This window comes from Scatophagus argus, chromosome 20 (genome assembly GCF_020382885.2).
Source record: "Scatophagus argus isolate fScaArg1 chromosome 20, fScaArg1.pri, whole genome shotgun sequence".
In the NCBI taxonomy this organism is placed as follows: Eukaryota; Metazoa; Chordata; class Actinopteri; family Scatophagidae; genus Scatophagus; species Scatophagus argus.
In genome coordinates, this window is record NC_058512.1 from 4,865,651 (window position 1) to 4,879,072 (window position 13,422).

Sequence of the window (13,422 nt, forward strand, 5' to 3'; positions counted from 1 at the left end):
TTACAGACAATGCACGGATATTAACGACTGACCCGTGTGACATTAAGTCCAAGTTTGCTGCAGAAATAGAAGATTTGATTGTCATTGGGTGTATCTGTGCTCGGATGCAGTATTTAATTGTGTTGTTTTGATTTTCTTTTCTACCGTAAATTATAGTTCCCCCACCCACCTTCCCAAATGTTTTAAAGAAAAAAAAAGATGAATGCTCATCATTGTCTCTCCTTAAAACAAAAAAGTGGCTGATGTGGTCCTCCTCTCAGTTAACGCCTCCAATGGAAAGCATTTAGTGTCACTTCTGTCTAAATGGATTATGTTTTAAAGAAGATATAAGGGCTCACTAACAATTTCTTTTGCATTGCTGGACATCTTTTACTGAACTTTTAACAAGTTAGAAGAGCAGTAATTCCATGAATATTAGTATTTACTTTGAAGTGGTCAGCTGGATGGAAGTACACAGTACAAATTAAACAAAATCTCTGAAATTGATTTGGTTTGACTAACATTCTCTCCTCCTTCTCCTCTTGGCAGTTCTGTTTACTGCTGATAATCTTATCAGATTCAAATTTGACTCACCAGCCAGTCCCTACAAATCTTCATCTCTTTGATTGATCATCTCTGTGATGTAATGAAAGCAATCTGCCATCTTGTCTGCAGGGCTGAAGATCCGCGAGGTCATGATCAACGTGTCACGTCAGCAGGTAGAGGACTTTCATGGCCCAGAGGATTACTGGTGTCTGTGTGTCGCCTGGAGCCACCTGGGAACCTCCAAGAGCCGCAAGGCAACTGTCCGCATCGCCTGTAAGCCTCTTCTGTGTCACTTTGATACCACGCTGACCTTATTGTCTCTGTAAAGGTTATTCTTTTTCAAACTGGCTCGTTGATTTTGTAGAAGGCATCATTTGTCTTTCATGTTCATGTATGTGTGTGCGAGGAGAGAAGGTCACACATGAAATAAACTGCATTTTTTTTGGTGCTCCTATGTACTGTTGTTGGTGTTCTTTAATGCAGGCTGTTTATTCTCTGCCTTAGACCTGAGGAAGAACTTTGAGCAGGACCCCCAAGGCACCGAGGTGCCTCTGAATGGCATGATTGTGCTGCACTGTCGGCCCCCAGAGGGAGTGCCTGTGGCTGAGGTGAGGGTTCCTTGCACTTCAAACAAGTAACATTTTCTTCTGTGTTGCCTGGGGAGGAGCAGTCATGTGTGTGGTTTACTTTAAAGTGTAAAACTTGTTTTTATTCTACTATGTCTTGTCTGCTTGTTACTCTGCAGCCATGGACACATCAGCTCTTTCCTTTTCATTTTAGTACAAGCCAGAGCTGCAGTTGATGAGCTGAAGACGTCATTTGTTTTGTGTGTTGGAGTTAGAGTGATCATTCATATACAGTACTGGCAGTAATGTCTATCCATGTGCAACGCTACGATATCTGTGTTCCCTGGTAAAAGGATGAACAGCTATGACTTATTTATATGTCCTGTATTCATTTCACCCTCTCCCCCCTCAGAGTCTGAATGTGTGTGTGTGTGTGTGTGTATCGGAGAAAGAGAGGCTGCCGTTGCCATTTTAACTTTTACTATGAATATAAAATGAGGTTCTTGTGGACAGTCCTGTTGAGTGGTGTGTGTTGCGCTGCGCTCTGAGGCTGTGTGCCTCCATGTGAAAGCTCAGTAGGCAGATATGTCAATATCAGAGTCTGTGTGCCCAAGCATCTGAAGCTTTACGTTTGCTTAAAGACACATTTCGTGATTCATACGTAAACAAAATGACAGCCCTCACAGCAAATTTCAAAGCGCGGGACCAGAACCCTTCTGCTGCTCCCCAAATGACTGATAGGCCTGTAGATACACTCACTAATTAGTTTTCAAAGCTTCATGGTACTAACAGGTAAAGCTTCACCACCGTAAGCGGCAGCAATATCATACGATGAAAGTCAAGCGTTTGAATTTCATTCAGTGCATTCAGACTGACTGGGAAGTTCTGCTCTTTTTCGCTGGGTTTGCTATGAATCAACGATGAGACGGAAGAGCAGAATGCAGCTTCAAAGGCCCTGAAGGTTTCAAATCGTAAGCATTTCCCTGAGTCATTCATTTTTTTGTAAGCAACAATAAAGGTTAAAAAAATGAATAAGAGCTTTCAGTCGTATTCATCAAGAGTCTGCCCCACAAAAACCCTGCCTTCTTCATTGGGACTGTGTGGGTGTTTTGATCTGACTTCATTGGTGACCAAACAACCCAGCAGCAGTCATTTGATTCTGACTCAAGTTGCTCAATCCTGGTTGGGCCATGACATTTAAAAAAAATAAATAAATAAACAAAAAAACAAAAAAATAAAAAGGTTGCAGAAATTTCTAAAGTGAAGTAGCCAACTGCATCACAATGTGTAAATCTGTAAAACACTGGTAATTCAGGGTAAATCTCTGATATTATTTACTTTATGCCAAATTGCCACAAGTTTATGAGTCTTCAGACTGAAGCTTGTCTTCACACTGAAAGACTTTATAAAAAGTCTTAAATTCAGGCTTAAACTCAGCACTTGTGTGTGAATATGTACCTGCAATCGTATCGTCGTCGTATCAATAAAACATCGATCACAAAAAAAGAATGCAGATTGGGGCTTTAAGACTCCTTAAAGATCACCATGGACCCCTTCCACAGGACACATGAAGCACGTAAAATTCTGTTTGTGCATTATGTGTGTGTGTGTGTGTGTGTGTTTGATGAATGATTCAGCTCACACAAATGGAGCATCGGTGTACCACGAGTCTCCCCCATGCATTGTGGTCATCAAATAGGCAACTCCTCATGCATTCATTAATGTGCCTCTGGCTAACAAAGAGAATGGTAATAGTAAATAATGCAGGGACAAATCCAGCTCCCTCTAGTATGACTTGCGCTGGGAGAGAAGTACTCACTCGGAGATGGGCATGTGACTGTACTTTCCTCTTTTCGTGACTTTAGGCATTGCTAAGAGGTTAAAGCCTTTTCTGTAACCAGCGTTGTGAAATTTGGCTCAGACAGACGCCGCAGCTCGGCTACAGTTTCAGTGTGAGGAATCGAGGTCATGATGCAGTGTGATCTGTTCAACTCCGTTTGTATTCTCAAGCATGTTTATTTTGGTCATGACATTTATTTAAATCTTTCGTTCTTCTTCTGCCAGTTTCAGCTGATCCTGATGGAAATTAATACTTGTGTCGTTGAGGAAATGCAAACAGTTAATTTCGGGAGCTGACAATAAACGCTCCGCTGACAAGATGCAAATGCAATGAGTTCCAACTTTGCATGCTGTTTTAAAACACAACCGCTTTACAGCTCGAAATCCCCTTATGTCGCTGCTCTCTTCATGTTGTCGGAGGCAACACGAACAGTGAGAGAGCGAAGAACTTTATCCGCATCTCGCTGTTACTAAGCCACCCAGGAGTTTTCTGGGCTGCTGTGTGGGATGTTAATGAAGAATGCCGCACTATCTGTCCCAGCAGTGATAGAGGCAATAATCTGTGCACACTTGAAGTCAGACCATGGAGAATATGTTATAGTAAAACAGCTTAAATCCACTTCAGTTTATTGGTGACAAGAGTCAAGTTGGCCAAATCTTTTAACTTGGCCGCGCTTTTAATAGACAGGAAGCAGTTTACAATGCAGATTATATTCAGTGTAATGTTGAAGTCATACATTATTCACTCTGATCAGAGCAAAATAGTTACATCATCGCTTTTCTTAAAGGATCAGTTCATCCCAAAATCAAAACTATCTATTGTTCAAATGTGAGTTGCAGAGTTTGGGACATATGGGCTCCAGAGGTGTCTGCCTTCTCTTGAATATGAGGTAACAACACTTTGTTTCTAGTCCTCACAGCACCCAAAACAATACATTTGAGAAGCTCAACAGAAATCTTAAATTGTGACCTCAAGATGATCTGTAGAGCTTGTTGTGTGCAGTATCGTGTTGAAACTATCTATCACTGCACAGAAGGAAGCATGCAGCTTTGTGGAGAATATTGCGAGAAGTTTGTGCTTTTGACAGCGCAGGATTGGACGGATTGGACGCGGATACTTAAATTCTATTAATTTATGTGCCCTGCAAGACGTTACACTGACAAAGTCGCTGTTGCTTTTTTGATTTGTCCGAAAGGCTGTCGTGTGGGAGGCCAAACTCGAATGGCAGTTCAACTTGAAAAGAATAAAGTCTCTGCTAAAATTTAAAATCAGCAGAGAATAAAGACCATGTCCATTAGTAATGACTGCATAATGAGTGCAACCCTAAGAAAACGATTTGCGCACCATCAGAATAGTCTGGGAAACTTCATTTTCCGTCACATGACTGAACTTTTTATTTATTTACTTTTTATTTTTATTTGTCACTGTGGGATATTATTCTGGAAAGAACTGCTAATGACTAACGAGGCGCAGCAGCTGAAAGCTGGACAAAGCAGTGCAAAGACAATTGGAAATCTTCAAAAAATATCAACTGAAACATGCACCAACAATTTCCACGCCTCAAATTTATAAAATAACCAATAAAGAAGGTTTTTCTCTCAGAGAGGAAAGTCTTATCCAGGATGTGGGAATGTTCATGTTAAAGTCTGACTTCAGGAGGAAACTGTCAGGCATTGATCACACGGCTGGCTTTAAGTGACATCCAGCCAAATCAATGAAAATTGTGGCTCTGCTTTTAAAGGTTAAAGGTTCAGTGGTGGAGAGACACAGAATGTATCGAACAACTTCAGAAAAAAACAAAACAAAACTGTTTTACAATCATTAGCCGCACATTAACCGCCAAAGTATTCTTTACCAAGCATAATTAATCATCAAACCTCTCATGCAAAGTCATTTGAAGTACTTAAAATGTAATTATTCACTGATGAACATAACATTTCCAGAGATGGCAAAGAGATAAACCAAGGACAAAACAAGGGTTTAGCCGCCCCCGCCTGTAGAATACGCTGCTGTCAGATTTGGAGAGCTCATTTGTTTAATGTGATTTCATGAAAGTCATTGTTGCATTGAGAAAAGGCCATAGATGACTGAGGGGAGGTGGAGAGGGTGCAGGCGTGAGGGAAGTGAAAGGAGGAGGGCGCTCGCTAATGAAACTCAACCTTAATTGAATCAGATGGAACAAAACCTACTGCGATGCTTTGTGATCGTCTTCATGTCGCTTTCACTTCCCATTTAAATGATTGTAAATGTGGGTCATTACATTTTCTTACAGAATAATTGGATGTTTAAGCCTGATGCAGGGAGGAATTTGAATGGCTTGAACAGGACGCACTTTTTTCGTGAGTCAAGTGCGAGATGATACCTTTCTGCACATAGACGCAGAGTGCTCGAAGCCTGTTTGCTGTCTCATCTGAACCTCCTCAAACAGCTTGAAGCTATCAGAGAAATGAATCTCTGCTGCATGGTTCACAGACCCCCTGCTGACCATTTGATGCAGCCTTCAATATATCATGAGCTCATTTCATTTGCTCTCTCTGCTCTGGCTGGAAATGAACAAGCAAGACAGAAACTGCTAAAAGCAAGGCTAAAGTTGCAGTAAAAAAACTATGAGAGGGACACAGTGCAGATCGGTTTTCAGTTTAAATTAGCTGTTGTTTAACGGGCAACATAGTGACCTTGACATCTCACAACCCCTCCACCAGCGGGCTGCCGTAAGGCCTGGTTGACTGGTTTAGGTGTGTTGTAGCTCAACACTGGTTGCTGCTATCTAAGTGGAACAAATCTGCCAATTAAGCAAATCCGTTTCCTGTCCTCCCCAGGCACTGGCTTATCAGACTCGTTTGAGTCTGTCCTGTCCCTGCCTTCTCATCAGCATGTGCATCTCTCTATCGCTTTCCCCCGAAGGGGAGACTCAAGGACCGATGCAGAATGCAAATCACACTCTGGGTTTATATACTTCCTGCAGCGAACACTGAAAGAGGGTAAAAGGAGGGGAAGAGTGAGGGAGATAAATCAAAGCAAAAACATGAGATGGGAAAACAAACCAAACGACAAGACGATTATTTTAATTTACTTTACAGTCAGGAGTCTCGGAGACAAGGGCGCCAAAAAGCGAATGCTCACCACCACAGAAGAAAGAAGAGAGGGAAAATTACGTGGTTAGTTACACTGACAAAGATAATAACTAACTAAGGCTGTTATACTGTGTAAAGAAGTCAACACTTTTCTATTTCTGTTCTGTTCTTCCTTTTTGCTCACTGAGGTCATTTGCCCTTTCACGGAGCAAATTTGACAATTGAAAGAAATTCATTTAACAGCCTCAGTTGTTGTCGTCTTCAGTATACCTGGCTACACGTGTCTCACGTTGATTAGGAATCAGAATCAACCGGCCTTGAGGTAGTCCATGAGCTTCTCTAAAGAAATGTTCACATTCTTTTACTTTTTTTATACAATTTATTTATTTGTCCTTTTTCAACATTGGGCTGCACAACGAAATGAACGTTTGCAGTCCCCTTCATGCTACATATATGGAACATACAGTACACACAGGTAGTTAAATTTAGAATAATCGATTGATTGAATATGAATAAAACAAAGCAATATATATACAATTATTTATCTCCACATATACAGGAAATAATTCTGTAGAGCATTTTATAAATTTGTGTCAGTGTGAATGTAAGCAGCTGCAACAAGATGGTGTTGATAATATGGTCGGCATCTTATCATTAAAAGTCTGACATCCCTGGGAAATGCTGTCCATCATCTGCATTTGAGCACCAGGCGTCAATAATGGAAACACAGTCAGACTGGACTCTTCGGCTCCCAACCGATAATTTCATCCATCGAGTGCAACAGCTTGATCCAGGATGTTGTGATGGAGACAGGTTTGTGTAGAGACAGGGTCTCATGTCATCCATTTTGTTTTCCTGCAACTGGACAGTAACCAGGAAGCAGTCTTAAGTCAAACATGGCTCCCATCCTGGCTCTCTTTCCTCTCCTCCCGTGGCAGTTCAGCTGGTCAGCTGGTCTGGTTGAATTGTCAAAAGGTTCCCTGGGCACTGATTGCCCTCAAAAAAGTCCTCTTATTGCAAACACTTCACCTCGTACATCAATACCAGTGAGTGTATTTCTATCACAGGTAAGACAAAAAATAACTTTAACAGAAATTGAGCAAATTTGAAGGAGCTACCAGTGGCTGCATCTGCATGCTCCATCTTTGTCATGGCCAAGGAAAAGCCAAAAAAAAGCAGCCAAAGTCTTTCTCTGCGTTTCCACAAACACACAGGGAACGTTTGGCAGAGCAGCAAAGTATTCGTCACACACATGCTTTGAAAATGTCTGTGACTTGTGCACACAGGCTAATTAAACCAATAAAACAAGTAATATAATACAAATGAAGCTAGGTGACAAACAACAACAATATATACAGTATAGCCTCAGTACAACACAGAGCCAATATTTGGCAACAGGGGCAGAGAGCCACAAACACATAACGGCCCACACAATTCAAGAGTATTGCAGAGAAGGTGAGTGAATGATCCTCGGTGAAGGGCTGATCGATGCCGCAGTAATCGATACTTCAACACTCAAACGCAGCTCGCTTGTTATCGATACCAACTAAAACGGATTGATTAGAAAGTTGTTGTATTTTTAAGTGTGGTTTCAAGGTCCTGGCAGACATAAAGAACACTTAAATAGTGCATGTTTCTGCCACCGAACAGGCTCAGATGAGATTCCCAGAAGTCCGGACTGCAGCCGCCCTCCTTCAGTCAGCCTTTGGAAACACCGCAGTGATTGATTTAAGCAGATTTTTTATTATTTATTACACTGGGTAATAAATCTTTCTTGTTTACATTTATTTTATGTTATAGTGAAACTGTGAGCTTTCATGTGGGTCTGGCCCTTCTATGTGGAGTTTGCATGTTCTCCCTGTGCCTGGCTTCCTCCCACAATCCCAAAAACATGCACATTAGGTTAATTGGCTACTCTACATTGCCCCTAGGTGTGAGTGTGAGAGTGTGTGGTTGTATGTCTTTGTGTGTCAGCCCTGCGATTGACTGGCGACCAGTCCAGGTTGTATCCCACCTCTCACCTGTAGTCAGCTGGGAGAGACTCCAGCTCCCCCGCAACCCAGACAGATAAGTGGTATAGAAAATGGATGGATGGATGTTTTGATTACAGCCATGAGCCTGATGAATGGTGTTGTATTGACATAAACTGTATGAGATGCTGCACATGGGGATTGTACAGTATTAGGACAGGGATCATGGTTTAAAACCGCAACAGAAGAGACAGGTTTGTCAGAGAAGCTGCATTACAGAAAGAGACATAGCACCTCAACTATCTACCATCTACCTGCTGTTTGTATTGTGCCTCCATGGAGAATGCAGCATAATTCTGTTAAAAATTGCTGTGCCTTGAGCTGGTTCAGCGGTCAGGTGTGCCTCCTTACTGGCAAGGATCCAATCCCACCTGGACTCTGTGTCCAATAACTTTCCTCCGCTTTCCTCCTTCCTTTTTCATGCTTAGTATTACAGTCATAAAATGTTATGAAAGGTTGATTGCTCGCCCTCCCCCTCTTCTGGCATTTCATAATGCAGCATCTTTTGTGTCTTTAGTGTAATTTATATTTATGTTACATTACCTGCAGTATCATGTAATGCAGTTCAATTCATCTGCAATAAAATGACCATAATGAAATTTATAATGCTAACCTTTTGTTGTCAGATGACCTTCATAAGGTAATTCATTAATTGTACTGTATTGGATTGTACTATATCTTAAGGTATCCCTGTTCTTTTGCTCACCGCCACCATTAGAAAGCACACTAACAGGTTTATTAGAAACACAAATTTACTTCAGTCTTTGTGGTAAATCCATCCATTTTCTATACCGCTTATCCGTCAGGGTCGCGGGGGAGCTGGAGTCTATCCCAGCTGACTACGGGCGAGAGGCGGGGTTCACCCTGGACTGGTCGCCAGTCAATCGCAGGGCCAACACACAAAGACAAACAACCACACACTCTCACACTCACACCTAGGGGCATTTTAGAGTAGCCAATTAACCTAATGTGCATGTTTTTGGTGTTGTGGGAGGAAGCCGGAGTACCCGGAGAAAACCCATGCAGGCACAGGGAGAACATGCAAACTCCACATAGAAGGGCCCAGACCGGGATTCGAACCTGGGACCCTCTTGCTATGAGGCGATAGTGCTAACCACTGCACCACCGTGCCGCCCTCTTTGTGGTAAATGAGTAAAAAAAAAAAAAAATACTTCTTTGCTCTTTCTGTCAATGTATTTGTTGTTACTTGTGTACACATTGCAGAATGGTTGCATGAAACCTGAGGGGTACGATGTCATGAGCTGTAGTATCAGGGTCATTCAGGATTTGAATGCTGTGGATTTGTATTGTCGTGTGTGCGGCTGTTCCACAGGAGGAAGAGCCCAAGACACATTTCCCACGTGTGGGACAGTAAAGTTTATTTTGATCTTGATCTTGATCTTGAACTGATTAATGAAAAATAGCTGCAAAATAGACGGTAGTTGCACATTTATTCAGCTCATTACTTTTACTTGCTATATTGTGATAGAAATTAGGTTTGTCATTGGAAAAAAAATGTGTTTAATATGTGGAATGTCTGAAATCTTTTACTTCAGGCAGTGCGTTTAGTTTTGTTCTGTATTCTCTGAGGTGATGTGTTATCCACTAAATGTTGAAATATATTTAATTTACACAACATAATGGTTAAATCTTGGTAGCTGTCAAGTTCAATTTTGGCACTGCTCTATAAATTTGCATCCCATCTGAATACATGTCGGGAGGAGAACCAAGGGTTGAGGGTTAATTTTCAATTCAGTGAATTTGCCACATTATGTTTTACCACCACACTAGTTTATAATCGCCTGCAGCCTTTAGTTGTTTTTTTTCCTTTCCAGAATAAATTGAAGTATATTTTCAAGTAATTTGATATCATAAGCTATAGAGGTATGGTAGCAATTTGTGTTTGAATTGTTAAACAGTGTCTGTAGTAGCAAAACTGACCTTACAGCACTGAACTTGTATAATAATATAAGTTGTTTTTCGTATCTAATAGTCGGTGACCAGTGACTTAATCCCCATCTGATTAATGTGACCTCTTCTCACAACAACACAGACCCAGTTAAGTAAAAATAGTCTGCATTTTATTGAGAGTGAAGATATAAAATAAAAGCAATATAAAACTGGATCTGCGTTATGAACCTTCCTCTAAATGTAATTTGTTGCTTGTATAACACCAGATAACCTCTCAGTCAGTTCAGAAAGTTCAGCCGTGGACTCATTATCAGCTCAGCTTCCAAAGGCTTTGTCTGTCCCGGTTTCTGCCAATTTCTCCTATCACGTCTTCCTCCTCCGCTATTTTTTTTCTACTTACTTTGCTGTAGATACTGCCCCCCCACCCCCATGTTTCTATGTTTCTGCCATTCCTCATCACCTGACCTCCCACCTGCGACCAATTCCCCACCAGCCAAGTAGCATATAGTATATGCACCAACCCTCTCAGCCATTCATTCCGTGACAAATTGTCTGTTAAGCTTCTGTCTCTCTCATCTCGCCACGTTTTCTGCCTGCCTGAGTTTTGCCTGCTATGGCTCCTTGCCTGCCTTTTGGACCACCTGCTTGCTCCAGCGATCCCGTATCGGACGAGTTTGCCTCGTCTTCCCCGCTGCCTCCCTGGGTTTGACTTTTTCCCATTTATTCGCCTCGGCCTCAGAGTTGTTCTTTTGGGTTCAAACATCAGAGATGTTTAGTCCGACATTACAGATTACTTTGAGGGTAAGTCTTTCCGAATACCGCAGGCAACACACAGACCATGAATAATATGACCCCGGTGGAGACGACAGAACTCACCTCTGACACCATTTTTGTGAAAGAGGCTGCAGTATTTGGAGAGAGGGTGATGAAGCACAAATCTCCTCCTTGTCAAGGTTAATTCCCTACTTCCCAGATACTGGATAGAGCTGCAGTCGATTAGAGAAGGTGAGCTTTACACAGTCAGAGGAAGAACAGCTGTGTACCAGACCTTACCAGAGTAGATTTCTAAGACAATAAAAGCTCTATAGATAGATGGGTAGGTAGATAGTGTGGCAGTGCTTGAAGCAAAAACAATAATCCATGAAGAAATCACAAGATAAAGGTGAATTTCGTGTGATTAAAAGAGAAAATTGCACTGTTTTTTTGTTTGGTTTTTTTTGTTTTTTTAGCCAAGGAAGGTTGAAACTGACTGCTTCCGTAATAGAGGAGATTGATGGTAGCAGCTGTGGAGAATGTAACACAGCATGAACAACAACACAGGGGCTGATTAGACATTGAACGTGTGAAATAGTGAGAGGTAAAAATATAAAGACAAGCACTGACAGAATGACCGATTCAGCCCACCAGTGTGGTCGGTTTGGTTGTCTTGAAAGCTGTGGAGCCAAATGATGAAAAAAGTCAAATTAAAGGCAGATGATGAAAGACTTCTTGGGCCATCAAAAGGAGGGAAAAAAAATACTTGTGACAACATGACTCCTGATTTATTGATTTCCCAGCTCAATTTTTTCATCCAGGGTGCTCTGAAAGAGCAAAGCAATCTCTGAGTTTGTTGGCTCTTGTTATATTCCCTTGGCAAATGGACACTCTCCACAAACACATACACACACACACACACACACACACACAAGCGAGTACAACCTCAAGCACAAACACATGGAGCTCCCGGTGGGGCGGAGTTTTTAATCCTCAAATACACTGCCATAAATCAAACCCCACTCCCTCATGCCACAGCTCGTCTCTCTCAATGAAAAGCTCAAGTCAGTGGCACATTAATAGCAATTTACGGGACCAGTCATGCGAGGAGAGGAGCATCAACAGAGCGTCCTTTATTCTATAGTTCCTTATTTCTCTCACTCACTACACGGCCACTGAATTGGTAATGATAGAAGATGTGCCGTACCTGCTGCATCACTCTCTCCAACTGGATATCATTTATGTTATACCTTGTCCACAAAGCCCTAATCTTGCACTAAGCACGTGTCTCCTCACTGATGGTAAACGTAGTGAGATACCAGAGAAATAATAGAGATAAAAGTATTTAGTCTTAAGGATCACTTTCACTCACTGTACTCACATCGTGCCTTTAGCGACTGCTACAGCGATCAGCCGCAACATCAAAACCACCTGCTCAATATTTTGTACGTCCTCTTTGTGCTGCCAAAACGGCTCTGACCTGTCAGGTGAAGGAACACAGGACCTCTGGGGGTATGTTGTGGTCGGTGGCATCAGACTGTTGGATCCTTTGGGTCCTGTGCATTGCCTGTGGAGCCTCCAGGTGGGAGGGTGGATTCAGCATCCCACAGATTTTCCATCAGGTTAGGATCTGGGAAGCTGCAGGCCATTGTTGTGGTCCTTGAGACAATTCTGAGCTGGTTTTCGAAATGTGACGTGCTACATGGTCCCGCTGGGGGGAGGCTGCTGCTGTATTTGGTCTGCAGTGTTTAGGTGGGCGGTGTTTGTCAAACATCCACATGATAGCCAGGAGCCAAGGTTTCCCCTCAGAACACTGCGTTGTAAACAGATGACTAATTTTATTTACTTCATCTGTCCGTGGTTTTAATGTCATGGCTGATCGGTGCATGTGAAAATAAACACAAATATATGCAAAGGCTATGACAGATCTCAGTGTGCTGGAGTGAGCCCTCTCATACTGTAATAAATCCTCTGTATTGTAAATAGAAAATCAGTAAGTTGCACTGAAAGGTTACCATGGAGATACATGTTTTCATTAAATAGTCTTTCATTGCTGCTGTGTGTGATTCAACATCATTTAACAACACTGCATAACATGTACTATGTACAACGGAAGCAGATCAACATTACCTAACCACCTCTAGAGATGTTCTTTGTTAATTCTCAATACAAGCTGGGTAAGTTTAGCATTGTTCATGTCATACCCAAGGCGCGTTACATAATGCATTAAAACAAAAAATAAAGAAAACATGATGAAAACGTTGAAAGAATGAAGCCCTTTTTAAAAAAAGAAATTAAAGCAGGAGGTAGAGGAAAGACATAAATACAGGATAGGAGGGCAAGATGGGTCATAATGAATATTTAAGTACTCTTAAATCAAAGGCAGTGCAGAACATCAAAGTTTTTAACCTGGAATTAAAAGTGGTCAAAGTTGCAGCAAGTCTAATATCCTCTGGAGGTTTGTTTCAGCTCTCTGCTTGTAAATGTTTACTTTTCACTCGGGGAACAGTTAGCAGCCTGTCGACCTGAAATGCTGAGAGGGTTCAGTATGGCAGAAGATTCAGATTTCGTTCCTAAGCCACTGAGATATTCATATACAAGCAGCAGCAGCACATTAAACTCCGTTTCCTGACACACTAGAAGCCAGTGAAGAGTCCTGGGGAAAATGGTGTGATTTATTCAGTTCTTTTGGTATTCATTAGGACTCTGGCAGGAACATTCTG

At 41.8% G+C, this 13,422-nt stretch overlaps 1 protein-coding gene across 1 annotated transcript in view; it reads left to right on the forward strand.

Moving 5' to 3' along the window:
- LOC124051800 (netrin receptor UNC5D-like) overlaps window positions 1-13,422 on the forward strand; it is a 133,529-nt gene that overhangs the window by 93,611 nt on the left and 26,496 nt on the right. The window contains exons 3-4 of the mRNA XM_046375478.1: window positions 655-798; window positions 1,030-1,133. Of these exons, the coding sequence (XP_046231434.1) occupies window positions 655-798; window positions 1,030-1,133 (248 nt within the window). The remainder of the gene's footprint in view (window positions 1-654; window positions 799-1,029; window positions 1,134-13,422) is intronic.